The 17,158-nt window shown below is 35.4% G+C and overlaps 1 protein-coding gene across 1 annotated transcript in view; it reads left to right on the top strand.

Moving 5' to 3' along the window:
- Positions 1-17,158, top strand: part of ATP7A (ATPase copper transporting alpha) — a 142,614-nt gene that overhangs the window by 14,464 nt on the left and 110,992 nt on the right. Inside the window, exon 2 of the mRNA XM_060137474.1 lies at positions 10,428-10,528. Coding sequence (XP_059993457.1) covers positions 10,505-10,528 — 24 coding nt within the window. The 5' untranslated portion in view covers positions 10,428-10,504. The remainder of the gene's footprint in view (positions 1-10,427; positions 10,529-17,158) is intronic.

The raw sequence follows: 17,158 nt of genomic DNA, 5'->3' as shown, positions 1-17,158 counted from the left end.
AGGGTAGTCCAGAGAAAAAATATCTCAGTAAAAAACCATCATCAATGGATAAAGCAGCTGTGGTATATATACAATGGAACGTTACTCAGCCATAAAAAAGAATGAAATTTTGCCATTTGCAACAACATGGATGGATTTGGAGGGCATTATACTAAGTGAAATACATCAGAGAAAGGCAGTTACTGCATGATATCACTTATATGTGGAATCTAAAAAATACAACAAACGAGTAAATATAAAAAAAAACAGAAACAGACTCACAGACATAGAGAACAAACTAGTGGTTACCAGTGAGTGGGAGGGGCAATATAACGGTGGGGGAGTGGGAGGTACAAACTATTGGGTATAAGATCTGCTCAGGGATGTATTGTACGACATGAGGAATATAGCCAATATTTTGTAATAACTGTAATTGGAAAGTAACCTTTAAAATTTGTATAAAAATTAAAATATATATATTTTGGTTAAAACCAAACAAAAACCCCATTATCAATGCCAAAGCCCTTGTTCTGCTTATAGAAGAGTCTATAATATCCAGGCTTTCAAAGACATCATACATATTTTCATTGTATCACTCAACAGTGGAGGCTGCACTTAGAAACTTATTCCTTTGGATTTCTGGAATATTCTACTCATAATGTCTCTCCGGTTTCAACTCTAGATCCCTTTTTGCCTTTATCTCCAGACTCTTTTGTCTCAAAACTTTTCAGTCTCAGAGAACCAAAGGAAAACCTTGGCTCACTATATACATTTGTAGAAAGTAATAGAGCTTTTTTTTTTTTTCCATCTCTGTAAAGTGATTTTAACAAATGCCTCTAGAGTTATAGATTTTTGGTTTTGGAATTAAAACGTAACAACTTTCGAGGGTTTAACAGGATCTTCTATATTGAGTAGAGAAGTTTTAGGTGAGCCTCTGGGAATCCCATGATATTGAGCCTCCAGGTGCAACCCATGGTCTTTTGTGATCTGTAGTACCTTTTATTGATCATTGTTGAGAAATGAGGCATTTTGCAGAAGTTAATTTTCCAGATAGCTAAAGTCTACCCTTTAAATATCATTATAAAAGTAATACATGGGGTTAAACATGGTCAGCTGACTACACATGTTTAGCTCTTGTCCTTCTCAAACTCCACTAATATGTCAGTAAACAACTTTTTTTTTTTTTTTTTTTGCGGTACGCGGGCCTCTCACTGCTGTGGCCTCTCCCGTTGTGGAGCACAGGCTCTGGACGTGCAGGTTCAGCGGCCATGGCTCACGGGCCTAGCCGCTCCGCGGCATGCGGGATCTTCCCAGACCGGGGCACGAACCCGTGTTCCCTGCATCGGCAGGCGGACTCTCAACCACTGCGCCACCAGGGAAGCCCAGTAAACAACTTTTAAAAGGCTTAAACCTGCAAGGACAAATAGAACAGGAGAGGGACATCAACACAGGTGTGGTTTGAACACATCATTGGAAGGTAGGAAGCAGAGGAAGGGGGGGGCCCTGCCTGCAGAAGGATATCAATGAGAAGTGAGTTCTTTTATCACACAGTACTCATGAGAGGCTTAGAACTTGAAGGTAGGTGGTTTTTCCTAAAAGGTAAGGAGGTGATCCAGGACTAAAAATAAGGGAAATGTTTTAAAAACTGACAGAATGGGGTTGGACCCCTCAGGTCTCTTCCATTTTCTGCTGCAGTAAGGTGATCCACCTGCCTGCCCCCCACCCCCACCTGCCCTGGGTGGTAGGAGACCAGGAGGAGAGTCTCTGGCCTAAGTGAACCTGAAAGGCTCTGAGCTCTCAGATGATGGGCAGAGTGGAGGGCACTGAAACACAGGGCTGAGAACAGGGTGATTGAGTGGAAGGCTGCAGACTGAATGGTCAGCCCCTTCCCCTCACCTTGCTCCAAACATAGTGTCCTGGTATATGCTTCCCAGGCAGGAGATTGGAGAATTCTTCTCTTGAAAAACAAATGACCCTAGAGAAAAGAATTCCAGACACTAACATGTCAGTGTTCTACAGTGAAAAAGACAGCTAGCTGCTAAAAGCATGGGCTCTAGAACTAGACTTCTTGAGTTTGAATTCAGGTTTAGCTACTTAGTAGCTACATGACCTTGCTAAAGTTACTTAACCTATTTGTGCCTCTGTGTTCCCATCTGTAAGATGGGGGTAATTGTAGTGTTTACCTCAAGGTTGTTGTAAGGGTTCAATTAGTTGATACATGCAAAGTACTACTCATAGTAACCACTCAATAAATGTTAGCTGCGGAAAGAGGTGGTACCCAGGGACTTCCCTAGCTGCCAAAGGTAGTTCTAGAATTTAGATGATATCCCATGGTGACCAGCGGCCTTTTTTACTTAGGGTGGAATATATGTTCTGAACAGAGGCTTTGACCCCACAGAAGGTACCTTACCCTAGTCTCTCTCCCTCATCCTTAACTCTTTCTTTTAGGAACACATTTGAGCTATAAGGCTGGCTCAGCATTGAGCTCTTCTAATTCATTTATTCAGTAAATGTTTATTGGGTGCCTGCTCTGTGCCAAGGACTGTTCAAGCTGCTGGAGCGACAGCAGTGAAGTAGGTCGATAATAATAGTAGCATTTACTGAGTGCTTATTGTGTGCTAGGTTTTGCTAAGTGCTTTATATAAAGTCATTTAATTCTCATAATGACCCTATGAAACAAATGCTGTTACTATCCCTGTCTTACAGATAAGGAAACTGAGGCAGAGAGCTTCAGTAATATGCCCGAGGTCACACAGCTAGGAAGCCGCAGAGATTGGAATCATATCCAGTCAGTCTGGCTCTCGAGTCTGTCTTTTTAACCATTATGCCTCCCTACTCTCATGGAGCTTTCATTTTGGAAGGAGAAGACAGTAAATAAGTAAACAGAGAAAATAGATATCAAATAGCAATAAGTGGTATGATGAAATATAAAACAAGAAGATTGTGATCCAGAGGGACTGGCAGAGGGTAGCTTTTGACGAAGTGGTCTATGTTTATGAGCATCAGATGAGATAAGTTACAGTTCTCTAAGAACTGATTACTTAGCGTATTGGTGTCTCTGCAGATTTGCAAAATGCTCTTGCCATGATTTGATTCCTAATGCTACTTACACATTTTAATATTGCTAATAAAAAACAATAGCAGTTCATATGCACTGAGGGCTTACTGTGCATGGGACTATACTAAGCAATCTGCATAGATTGCCTCATTTTAACCTCATAGTAATGTTATAATTATTCATATTTTCAGCCATGGAAAACTGAAGCTTAAAGAGACAAAGTGACAGGCTCAGGGCTTAAAATGTGGCAAGTAGCAGAGCTAGGATTAAAACTAAGGTAGCCTGATTCCATGGCTCTTGTTCTTAAATACTTACCATTTTATAGAAGAAGTGATATGTCCAAGGTAGCTCTTTTTTTTTTGGTAACTTTTTTTTATAAACAAGAATAGCTAAGTTTTATAGAGATTCAAAATACTATTCTAAGCATTACTGGGTCTTCACAATATCAAAGAGGCTTATGCATATTTTGGAGCTTTGAGATAGGATAAGTAACACATTTTGAGTGAATAAGCTTCTAGTGCTATATGATTTTATCACCCCAGTTGGAAATTTTATTCACATGAATTAATATGCATAAGTTATTTCAGCACAAAGCCAGAGCCAGGGTTTGACACCAAGCCATTTGACTTGAGGTGTAGAGCTGTTACCCACTCCACTGCAAAGTAAAAGATAGCATATAGCTTATCTTTGTTCAATGTACGTTGAGAAATCAATCTAGTGAAATTACATTTAACAATCCCCAAGGAATGTTTGTTAAATTATTTGTAATTTCCTAAAACTTTTATATATCTCAAAATAAAAGCTGAATAGAGAGAGTTTGTCTTCATGGATTTGGAAACAGTGTAAGGGAATGGTCTGGAGTGAGAGCTCTCAGGTCAGATTGTCTGGTGGTTTTCTCTCATCTTCACTCCTTGATTTACTGACTCAAACATGAACTTGAACAGGCAACTTTGCCCTCCAAGCCTCAGTTCCCTTAATTGTGAAAGAAGCATAGTATAGTTTCTTCCTTATAAGTATGAAGACTAAATGAGAAAACCTTTCTATAAAATGCTGGGCAATGTCCCTTTTGGCTGACTACCTCTCATCTTGGAAATGGACCCTCATTCATCATCCATGGGTCCAAAGTGAAGCTTTGGCTCCATTACCTTGGTTTCACCACTGCCAAACAGTGTCCGTGAGCTTTAGAACAGAGACTTTCCTGACATATTGTTGCTCGATGGCAGTTTTTTCTTTTTATTATGGTAAAATTATATAACAAAACTTACCATTTTTAAGTGTACAGTTTGGTGACATTAAGTACATTCACATTGTTATGCAACCAACCATCACCACCATCCATCTCTGGACCTTTTTTTATCTTCCCAAGCTAAAACTCTGTACCCATTAAACAGAATTGATGGCAGCTTTTATTCGTTCTCAGCTTTATGTCCGAGGCTGCTAGTTAGGAGAAATGTTACTCTATATAAGGAAAGACATAAACAAAGAAATGTGATTAAAAATCTGTATTATCCCCAAAGCATAATCCATAAATGAAAAAATGGGTACATGGACTTTATTAAAATCAAAAACTTCTGTGAAACAAAATGAAAAGTCAAGTCACAGACTGGCATAAAATATTTGCAAAAAATTATATCCAGAATAAAAATTTAAAACCCTTAAATATCAACAATGAGAAAATAAACAATCCAGTGGGCAAAAGATCTGAATAGACACTTCACCTAGAAGATACACAAATAGCAAATAAAAGAAATGCAAATTAGTCAGGTGCAAATTAAAACCATTAGAGAAATGCAAATTAAAACCACAGTGGTGATTGTAACCAATGTACCAATCTGATTCAGGATGTTGATAGTTGGGGGAGGTTGTATGTGGGGGTGAAAGGAGTAATTGGGAAATCTCTGTACTTTTCATTCAGTTTTGCTCTGAATCTAAAAATGCTCTGAGAAGTAAAGTAAAAAAGAAAAAAATCACAATGAGATACTCTGATACACCTATTAGAATGTCAAAACAAAAAACCGACAATACCAAATGTTAGCAAGACAGAGCAATTGGAACTTTCATACATTGCTGGTGAGAATGAAAAATGGTATAGCCACTTTGGAAGACAGTTTGTTAGTTTCCTACAAAATTAAACATATTTTTACCATATTACTCAGCAATCTTACTTCTAGGTATCTATCCAAGAGAAATAAAACTTATGTTCGTACAAAAACCTGTTACATGAATATTTATAGCAGCATTATTCAGCGTTAATCACTCCAAATTGGAAACAACCCAGTTATTTCAACTGATGGATAAACAGATTGTTGTATATCCACACTGTGGAATATTACTTTATGACAAAAAAAGGAACTACCTGTTGATTCATGCAATAACATAGGTGAATCTTAAAATGCATTTAGCTAAGTGAAAGAAGCCAGACTTAAAAAGGCTACGTAATGTATGATTCCATTTATATGACAATCTGAAAAAGCAAAACTATAGGAAGGGACGGAGATCAGTGGGTGCCAGGGTTTGGGCGTGTAGGGAAGTGTTAGTTTATAAAGGAGCAGCACGAGGGAAGTTTGGAAGTAATGGGATGGTTCTCTCTCCCTCCCACCCCCGCCCTTTCTTGCCTGCTCTCACCAAATTAATAGACATGCTGTTGGTTAGTGTTAATATTTGTTCTCATCTGTCAGCTTTCACAGGCAGAAATAAAGGGAACTAATTATCCTTTTAAGACCTATATTATCAACTTGGTAGCATATAAAGTGCAATTCAATTAATGAAAGTAAATGTAACTTTATTAACTCTCGTATCATATGGAAAGTCATAGAAATGCCCTTTTCAGTTAAAAATGGGGAATCATATATTAACAAAACAAAACAAAAAAAAAACCTTTTCACTTTGCTGGAATTTGCTGGTCATACGAGAAAAAGTTTTACTACTGCTAGGTCATTCAGTAGACAGTTTGTGCAAGTTAATGATAAATTTTGTGAGCATATCTACTTGAGCTTCTTGGACTCTTACAGAAAAGCATTTATCTTGCGCTCTAGGCAGCCGAAGATGGAAGGTGCTAACAAGAGATAAGTACTTTTCTTTCAAAAGTATCCTGAAATTTTAAATGTTATAGAGAACAAGATTTTAACATACATTTTCAGAAGGCTCATTCAGTTTTGGTGCCTCTTTTTCTAATAAACTTAAATCTTCTCATAAACATCAGGTATCATATGACCCTTGTGAAACAGCTTGCTAGAACTAGATGTATCCCAGGATTCTAACAGGATTGGATTAACCAAAGTGGAATTTGAACTTTTTTGAGGAATATACATGGGCAGCAAGCTGAATTTTCTAATTCCTAGGATTTATGGGTTTGATCCCACATGGGTTGCCAGTCACTCTCTTTCAGTAAACAACATATTCACTGTAGAAAACTTCATAAAGTACAGCAAAACATCATAAAACTGTCAGAATTACTACTCTCCAAGATAACTTTATATAGTCTTCCAAACTTTTTCCTATGCAAACATACACACTTTTTTCTGTCTCCTTCGAAAACAACAAAAAAGACTTATTCAGTATATTGACTGTCTTTGTATGTCAGAAAATTTAAATTTCATAGCTGTATAGTATTCCATTGAATACATGGGTCATCATTTATTTTACCAATCCTCATTTTTTGAGTCATTTAACTTGTATCCACTTTTTTGTGATGAATATTCTTGTGTTTATATCTTTGATTGTCTCTCCATTTATTTCCTTACAATATATTCCTGAAAGCAGTACTGCTGGGTCAGGGAGTGGTAGTTGTTTTAAGCTTATTTTTTTGTAGCAAAAGTAATATATATGTTCATAGTAATAAAAAGTCACAAGGTACAAAAATTACAATGCTCAGAATCCCAACCCCTCCTCAGAGAAAGTATTAGCACTTTCTTGCGTATTCTAGAAATTTTCAGTGCATTTTCAAGCCTATGTAATACCTATCTCTTTTTATTTCTCTTTACACACATGGGATTATACTATACATATACTATTTTGCACCTTACAATTTTCATTGAACAGATCTTGTACATCTTGTATGAAGAAATATAGACCTACCTCATTTTATAAAATGGTTATATGATGTTTCATTTTGTGGGTATGCTGTGGTTTATTTAATTAGTTCCTTTTTGATTAGCATTTAGGTTGTTTTCAGTTCTGTGCTATAATAAACAGTGCTTCAGTGAATATCCTTGTATATGTATATTTATGAGCCTGTCTTCTAGATAAAATTCCTAGAAGTGGAATTGCTAGATCAAAGGGCATGTACATTCTAAATTTTGGTAAATAGTGCCAAACTGCCCTCCAGAAAAGTTGTACACATTTATACTTTCACTAACAGCATATAAAAGTGTTCAGTACTTTTAGAGACTTTTGATATATACAATTTGGTATATATATATACCAAATTGTCCTCCAGAAAAATATCATTTCATGCTTCCACTAGCAGTGTAGGAGTGTCAGTCTAACCACACTTACAACAGATACTGTTAAGATTCTTTTTAAGCTTTGTCAGTCTGTTATGTGATTGCCCTTTTATGTTTATGTCCCGTGACTAGTGAGACTTTTTTGACCATTTCTATTTCTTTGTTTGTGAGTTGTCTGTTTATTTCCATTGTGCATTTTTCTTTTGGGTGTTCACCTTTTTATTACAGATATGGAAGAGGCCTTTGCCTGTCATATATATTGCTAGTCCTCTTTTACAGTTTTTTTAATCTTTTATCTGTTTGTATTTTTCCCTATACATAAGCTTTTGATTTTTTATGTATCATGCTTAGAAAGGCCTTCTCTATCCCAAAATTATACTCATTATTGCTTATGCTTTCTTCCAGTACCTTTTGTACTTTATATATATATATTTTTTTTTTTAAATTAATTAATTAGTTTAGCTTCATTTTTGGCTGCATTGGGTCTTCGTTGCTGTGCGTGGGCCTTCACTAGCTATGGCGAGCAGGCGCCACTCTTCGTTGCGGAGCATGGGCTCTAGGCGTGCAGGCTTCAATAGTTGTGGCATGCAGGCTCAGTAGTTGTGGCTCGTGGGCTCCAGGGCACAGGCTCAGTAGTTATGGTGCATGGGCTCAGCCGCTCTGCGGCATGTGGGATCTTCCCGGACCAGAGATTGAACCCGTGTCCCCTGCACTGGCAGGCGATTCTTAACCACTGTGCCACCAGTGAAGTCCCCATACTTTATATTTAAATCCTTAATTCATATAGAATTTGTTTTAGTTTAATTATATTATACAGGGAACTAACTTTATTTTTTTTTCAAAATGAGTAACTGGTTGTCCCAAAGCCATTTGTTAAGTGAACCACTGTTTCCTCACCTACTTGAAATGCTGTCACTATTTTATGTATAGTGATATAGAGAGTTGTGTATATATAGACACCCTCCTTATCACTCTTTCAAAATTTGTGTGTCCTCAAATATTTATTTTTTCATGTGAACCTTAGGATCATTGTGTCAGGTTCTCCCTACCTCAAAATTCCACCGACTCTATTAAATTTATAGACTAATTTGGGTAGAATTAACCTCTTTTAACAATATCTTCCTACACATTTGTTATTAAGTTTATTACTGAGTATTTAAAATATTTTTTCAGGGAGATGTAGAGTGCTATATGAATGGGATGTTTTACCATTCTATTTTCTAGTTGATTATTGTCAGTGTATAAGCAATTGATTTTGATATATTTAACTGCCAGTCTTATTAAACTCACTAATACCTGTCTGTAGTAACTCAACCTTAATAAACTCTGTAGTTAGAGTGGAATTTCAGGAAAGCAAACATATCACCTAATACACATAAATTTTCTATAAAATGTATAAATTTATATAAACATCTCTGCTTATTTTACTTGCTTTTTTCATTAGATCCAAATAACAACTCTATGATATAGGTTAAGTAGCTATTCATTCCCATATTATTTAGGACTATGTTTATCAATGTATATAGTCTCTGTCTTTACTGCATTAGAATCTTCAGAGGTATTTGTTAAAAATGCAGATTCTTTGATATCATTTCTCTCCTAATGAATAAGATCTTTGGGTGTAGACCTTGCAAATCCAGAATGTAAAAATTCTCCCCTAGATAATTCTTAAGTACATTGAAGTGTGGGAACCATTGGAGCAAAAACTGTGGCTCTGAGAGCAATTAAATGACTTCCCCAAATTCATGTAGGTAATTTATTCTTGGCCACAGGTTTCCTGACTTCAGGTCTTCACCACATGTCTGTGTGTTCTGTCTGTGTGATTCCTAAAATAATAATAAAGTTTTCATTTGTATCCTTATGATATAATTCAGGAATAAGTTATTTTCACTTCTTTCCAGTTGTGTTAAAAGTTCTGTTGACTGGACATGAGAGCTAGCATCACATGCTCTCTAATCTAAATATAAAATATCTTTATATTAGATACCTTAAAGGTTATGAGAATATTAGAATAAATTACTGTATTCCTTTGCTTATCAATTAAGTATATTGCACTAAGAGAATTTGTTTCTCTGGGAACAATGTCAACCTATAAGTCTCAGGATGGAAATGATGTGACAGGGTAGAGATCCAGGTCTTTCAGCCTTTTGAGTAGAAAGAATGGTCAGAAAAGTGATTTATCAGTTTTACCATTTTTAGGCAGGTTGAAATGACTGTAATGTTTTAATTATCAAGGCAGTATAACCTCTAAAGTTATTTTGCCCAAGGCAGATTTATTGGTGTTATATGTTGTTGAGCCTAAAAAAAGAAATTCTCTCAAAATCAAACTACCATATTATCTCCTAATGTCAAAATTTTCATTTAATATGCAACCCTCTGTAACTGCTCATTCATAGGGTTTTATAAGTAATTTATATGCATCTCATTTCTAATTTGATAGACTTTCTATACTATTAGGTTTGAAGAAAACTTAATTCATTTTGCTTATGGAAATTTTACAAATTCCTTTGTCCCAAATCCATCCCTAAAGTCAGATTATTAGAACATGCTGTTTGTTTTCCTTGTTATCCCAAAGATTCTCAACCAGTTTGGGAACTAGTTTGTTCCTATTTTTCTGAGAGTACGTATAATTTCCTGATCACAGTTGGATTTTTCTAGTCTTTTAAAACTGATTGTAGTGAGATTTATTGTTGTTGTTTATTTTAAACTCTCCTTCTGTGATTGAAGAAACCTATATCTCAGTTTTTCTTTTTTGCTTCTCTTTCTAATTTAAGATTAAAGAATTATATTCTGTTCATTATTTTCATGCCCAGCACTAAAAGAATTCCTTTTCCCACACTTCTCTATCAGCCCTCTCATACTCCTGTTTTCCTCACTTCCTTTATTTTCTGCAATCTCCTTTTTCTTCATCACCCTTACTTAACCTTTGCTTGTCTTTAAAACAGGAACTGTATGTGACCTGCTTCCTCTTGTGTTTGGGAAAAAGCTATCTGCAGATGTCTAAGGCTGTGGAAAAAAATAGATGCATCCAGTTCAAGCAAAGGCAGTATGTTTGGCCAATTGTAGCTTTTTCTTTATTATTTTTTTCTGAATACTAAAGTAATACATGCTTATTTTAATGAAATTATAATAATACAGAAGGATTTAAAGTAAAAAAGGAGAAATTCATCCCCCCAAAGGGTAATCACTTTTAATGGTTTGTCTCTTTCTAGACCTTTTTCTCTTTATACATGTGCTTCCATGTCAGTGTATACAGATTTAGCTTATTCTCTTTAACTGCTATGTAGTCTTCTATAGTATGAATGCATCATAATTTATCTATTTCTTTATTGATGAATGTTTAGAGAATCTCCAAGTTTTAACTCTTTTAAGTATGCTTACCCTATACCTTTAAACATCTGTGTAAACATTTTCATAGGTTACAGTATTTTAAGTAAAATTGCTGGGTTAAGGGTTATATATACATGTGGTATCTTGATAGGCATTGCAGAATTGCCCTCCAAAAAAAGGCCATAGTGATTTACACTTGATTGACAGGATGGTAAAATATTTTTCTGCATCCTTGACCATATTGAATAGATACATTGGTCTTTTAAGTTTTTGCCACCATGATAAGCAAAAAACATGATGTCACTCTTTTAGTTTATATCTAATTTGTATTCACCAAATTTGTATTTTTAGCTAGTTTAAACATCTTTTCATTTAACAACTAAATTGTATGTTAAATAAAAAAGGTTGTAAGCATACACTCTAATCGTTCAGCAAGAAAAAAAATGTACATATTAGAAGAAAGCATGTAATCTTCCCTCTTTTCTTGCATATGCTTGGAATAAAGTAATGAATGTATGAATTTTGTATGAATTGGTCATCTTTTCAGGTGTATATAAAGAAATCCCAACTTGCAGATTTCAGCATGTGTTGGGCTAATAAACCAAGTGTCTCTTTCCTAGGCTGCTCTCTCACCTGTTATCTCCCTGAACAGGCCGCCTCTCAAGTCTGTCAGTGAGAATGACTTAGCTTTGTGGATAATTATGTTCTTCCTGATAGTGGGCTAATTTTTTTGACTTTATAAATCTTTTTTAACCTGACTGATTAGCTCACTACTATTTAACATCAGCCTGCCATAAGAACTCTTTATTTATTTTGTGCTTATAGGCCAAACTCCCTGTAGGCATAAGCACTAAATTGATCAGAATTACACAATAAATCACAGAGTCATATGGAAGCAGAAGTGTAATTTGCCAAATTATCTCAGTAGGTCAACACTGAAATGATAAATTGTGAGTCACTAGGATATGTTATCTTCAATGAAACTTCAAAAACTGGGCAGATTCTTCTCTCTTCAGTAATTACAGTACAACACTGCCTTCACATGAGTGATTTTATTTGCTGACCTTTATTAAGACTTCTATTAAGATGCTATATTGTTATATTTCTAAGGCTACAAATTATATTTTTTTCAAAAGAACAGATATAGATTTAATTCTGATGTTTACTGTCCATCAAGAGGTGTGATTTAAAATAACTTTACAGGTATAGTAAGATGGACTGCAGGTAAGAGAATTTTTTTCTTAAAGGTTTATTGAGGTATCATTGACATACAACATTGTATAAGTTTAAGGTAGACAGCATAATGAGCTGACTTACATATATTGCAAAATGATTACTACAATAAGTTTAATTAACATCCATCACCTCTTATAGATACAAGAAAAAAAGAAAAAAAAATTTTTTCCTTGTGTTGAGAAGTTTTAGGATTGACTCTTAACAACTTTCAAATATATCATACAGCAGTGTTAACTATAGTCATCATATTGTACATTGCATCCCTAGTACTTATTTATCTTATAACTGGAAGTTGTACATTTTGACCACCTTTATTCAATTTCCCTACCCCTTACCCCCTGCCTCTGGTAACCACAACTCTTATCTCTTTTTCTGAGTTTTTTTTTTTTTTAAGATTCCACGTACAGTATTTGTCTTCCTCTGTCTGACTTATTTCACTTAGCATAATGCCCCCAAGGTCCATTCATGTTGTCACAAATGACAGGATTTCCTTATTTTTTATGGCTGAATAGTATTCCATTGTATATATGTGTGTGTGTGTGTGTGTGTGTGTGTATACATCTCACATTTTCTTTATCCATTTATCTGTTGATAGACAATTAAGTTGTTTCCATGACTTGGCTATTATAAATAATGCTGCAATGAACATGGAAGTGCAGATCTGTCTTTGACATAGTGATTTCATTTCCTCTGGATATATACCCAGAAGTGGAATTGCTAGATCATATGGTAATTCTGTTTTTAACTTTTTGAGGAACTTCCACACTGTTTTCATATAGTGGCTGTACCAGTTTACATTCTTACCAGCAATGCACAAGGGTTCCCTTTTCTCTATGTCCTCGCCAAGATTTATTATCTCTTGTCTTTTTGATGACGAGTTATACTCTTGTAACCTCAAGATATGTTGATGGGTAGTTCCAACCCCCATATGTTCATATATGTTAAAGCTTTTTTTTTTTTTTTTGCGGTATGCAGGCCTCTCACTGTTGTGGCCTCTCCTGTTGTGGAGCGCAGGCTCAGCAGCCATGGCTCACGGGCCCAGCCGCTCCACGGCATGTGGGATCTTCCCAGACTGGGGCACATACCCATGTCCCCTGCATCAGCAGGCGGACTCTCAACCACTGTGCCACCAGGGAAGCCCCATATATGTTAAAGCTTTTATCCTTTAGATTTTGCATTTCAATCATAGACATATTTGTCAAAAAAGATGAAGTAATCACTTATACTTGCATGTATTGATAAGAAAATAGTTTTGTTTTATAAATCCCAAAAGACATGGGTTTTTTATTCCCACATCCTCTAGTTTAATGCCTGTGTAGAGTAAAAATTAAGTAAATGCTGAGTGAATCAGCTTTATTATAAAAGCATAAATATTAGCTATTAAAATTTGTCAGTATGTTTCAAGAACTTTCAAAGTGCTTTTTTTCCCCTTTAGAATATCCTCCCATCCACACACAAACACAGAAAAATGTCAAATAATCATTACACAAGAGAATAAAAATGAGTGGTTAAGAAATGTATGAAAAGATCATCAACCTCATTTAATAATCTAAGAAACACATAAAAAATAAAATATTTTTACCTGCCATATTGCTAAACATTAAAAAGAATACTTGGTTATACAATTATCTGTTTGAGTCCTTGCTTTCTATTCTTTTGGGTATATACCTAGAAGTAGAATTGCTGGATCATACGGTAATTCTATGTTTAACTTTTTGGGGAACTGCCAAACTTTTCCACAGTAAGTGTACCATTTTACATTCCTACCAACAAGTGTTCCAGTTTCTCCACATCTTCACCAATGCTTGTTATTTTTCGTGTTTTATTTATTTATTATTTTTATTATAGTCATCCTCAATAGATATGATGTGGTAGCTCCTTGGGGTTTTGACTTACATTTCCCTAATGGCTAGTGATGTTGAAATCTTTTCATGTATTTGTTGGCCCTTTATCTTCTTTGGAAAAATGTCTGTTCAAGTCATCTGCCCATTTTTCAACTAGATTTTTTGTTGTTGAGTTGTACCATTTGTTTATATATTCTGGATATTCAGTCTCTTATCAGATAAATATTTTGTAAATATTTCTCTCATTCTGTGGGTTGTCTTTTCACTCTCTTGATAGCATCCCTTGATGCATAAAAGTTTTTCATTTTGATGAAGTCCAGTTTACCTATTTTTCCTTTTGTTATTTGTGCTTTTGCTGTCATATCCAAGAAATCATTGCCAAATCCATGTCATGGAACTTTTCTACTGTGTTTTCTATTAAGAATTTTATAGTTTTTGCTCTTGAGTTTAGGTCTTTCAATCCATCTTTAGTTAATTTTAGTGTATGATGTAAGTGACTTTATTCTTATGCATGTAGATATCCAGTTTTCCCAGCACATTTGTTGAAGAGACTGTCCTTTCCCCATTGAGTGGTCTTGACACCCTTGTTGGAGATCATTTGACCTTATATGGGAGGGTTTATTTCTGGGCTTTTATTCTATTCCATTGGTCTATATGTCCATCTTTATGCCAGTACCACACTGTTTTTTTTAAATTTAATTTTATTTATTTTTTTATACAGTAGGTTCTTATTAGTTATCCATTTTATACATATTAGTGTATATATGTCAATCCCAATCTCCCAATTCATCACACCACCACCGCCCACCCCGCACTCGCTGCTTTCTCCCATTGGTGTCCGTACGTTTGTTCTCTACATCTGTGTCGCAATTTCTGCCCTGCACGCCAGTTCATCTGTACCATTTTTCTAGGTTCCACATATATGCGTTAATATATGATATTTGTTTTTCTCTTTCTGACTTACTTCACTCTGTATGACAGTTTCTAGATTCATCCACATCTTTACAAATGATTCAATTTCATTCCTTTTTATGGCTGAATAATATTCCCTTGTATATATGTATCACATCTTCTTTATCCATTCGTCTGTCGATGGGCATTTAGGTTACTTCTATGACCTGGCTATTGTAAATAGTGCTGCAGTGAACTCTGGGGTGCTTGTGTGTTTTTGAATTATGTTTTTCTCTGGATATATGCCCAGTAGTCGGATTGCTGGGTCATATGGTAATTCTATTTTTAGTTTTTTAAGGAATCTTCATACTGTTCTCCATAGTGGCTCTGTCAATTTACATTCCCACCAACAGTGCAAGAGGGTTCCCTTTTCTCCACACCCTCTCCAGCATTTGTTGTTTGTAGATTTTCTGATCATGCCCATTCTAACTGGTGGGCATATGATATGAGGTGATACCACATTGTAGTTTTAATTTACATTTCTCTAATACTTAGTTATGTTGAGCAGCTTTTCATGTGCTTCTTGGCCATCTGTATGTCTTCTTTGGAGAAATGTCTATTTAGGTCTTCTGCCCATTTTTGGATTGGGTTGTTTGCTTTTTTAATATTGAGCTGCATGAGGTGTTTATATATTTTGGAGATTAATCCTTGTTGGTGGATTCATTTGCAAATATATTCTCCCATTCTGAGGGTTGTCTTTTCGTCTTGTTTGTAGTTTCCTTTGCTTTGTGAAAGCTTTGAGGTTTCATTAAGTCCCATTTGTTTATTTCTGTTTTTATTTCTGTTACTCTAGAAGGTGGATCAAAAAAGAACTTGCTGTGATTTATGTCAAAAAGTGTTCTTCCTATGTTTTCCTCTAAGAGTTTTATAGTGTCCAGTCTTACATTTAGGTCTCTAATCCATTTTGAGTTTATTTTTGTGTATGGTGTTACGGAGTGTTCTAATTTCATTCTTTTACATGTAGCTGTACAGTTTTCCCAGGACCACTTACTGAAGAGACTGTCTTTTCTCCATTGTATATCCCTGCCCCCTTTGTCGTAGATTAGTTGACCATAGGTACATGGGTTTATCTCTGGGCGTTCTGTCCTGTTCCATTGATCTATATTTCTGTTTTTGTGCCAGTACCATATTGTCTAGATTACTGTAGCTTTGTAGTATTGTCTCAAGTCAGGGAGTCTGATTCCTCCAGCTCAGTTTTTTTCCTGCAAGACTGCTTTGGCTGTTCAGGGTCTTTTGTGTTTCCATACAAATTTTAAGATTTTTTGTGCTAGTTTTGTAAAAAATGCCATTGATAATTTAATAGGGATTGCATTGAATTTGTATATTGCTTTGGGTAGTATAGTCATTTTCACAATATTGATTCTTCCAATCGAAGAACATGATATATCTCTCCATCGGTCTGTATTATCTTTAATTACTTTCATCAGTGTCTTATAGTTTTCTGCATACAGGTCTTTTGTCTCCCTAGGTAGGTTTATTCCTAGGTATTTTGTTCTTTGTGTTGCAGTGGTAAATGAGAGTGTTTCCTTAATTTCTCTTTCAGATTTTTCATCATTAGTGAATAGGAATGCAAGAGATTTCTGTGCATTAATTTTGTATCCTGCAACTTTACCAAATTCATTCATTAGCTCTAGTAGTTTTCTGGTGGCATCCTTAGGATTCTGTGTATAGTATCATGTCATTTGCAAACAGTGACAGTTTTACTTCTTCTTTTCCAATTTGTATTCCTTTTATTTCTTTTTCTTCTCTGGTTGCCATGGCTAGGACTTCCAAAACTGTGTTGAATAATAGTGGCAAGAGCGGTCATCCTTGTCTTGTTCCTGATCTTAGAGGAAATGGTTTCAGTTTTTCACCATTGAGAATGATGTTTGCTGTGGGTTTGTCATATATGGCCTTTATTATGTTGAGGTAGGTTCCCTCTCTACCCACTTTCTGGAGAGTTTTTATCCTAAATGGGTGTTGACTTTTGTCAAAAGCTTTTTCTGCATCTGTTGAGATGATCATATGGTTTTTCTTCTTCAGTTTGTTAATATGGTTTATCACATTGATTGATTTGCATATATTGAAGAATCCTTGCATCACTGGGATAAATCCAACTTGATCATTGTGTATGATCCTTTTAATGTGTTGTTGGATTCTGTTTGCTAGTATTTTGTTGAGGGTTTTTGCATCTATATTCATCAGTGATATTGGTCTGTAATTTTCTTTTTTTGTAGTATCTTTGTCTGATTTGGGTATCAGGCTGATGGTGGCCTCATAGAATGAGTTTGGGAGTGTTCCTTCCTCTGCAATTTTTTGGAAGAATTTGAGAAGTA

This window comes from Lagenorhynchus albirostris, chromosome X (assembly GCF_949774975.1).
Source record: "Lagenorhynchus albirostris chromosome X, mLagAlb1.1, whole genome shotgun sequence".
NCBI lineage: Eukaryota > Metazoa > Chordata > Mammalia > Artiodactyla > Delphinidae > Lagenorhynchus > Lagenorhynchus albirostris.
The sequence above is the reverse complement of the archived record's forward strand: the minus strand, read 5'-3'. Positions and strand labels throughout refer to the sequence as shown.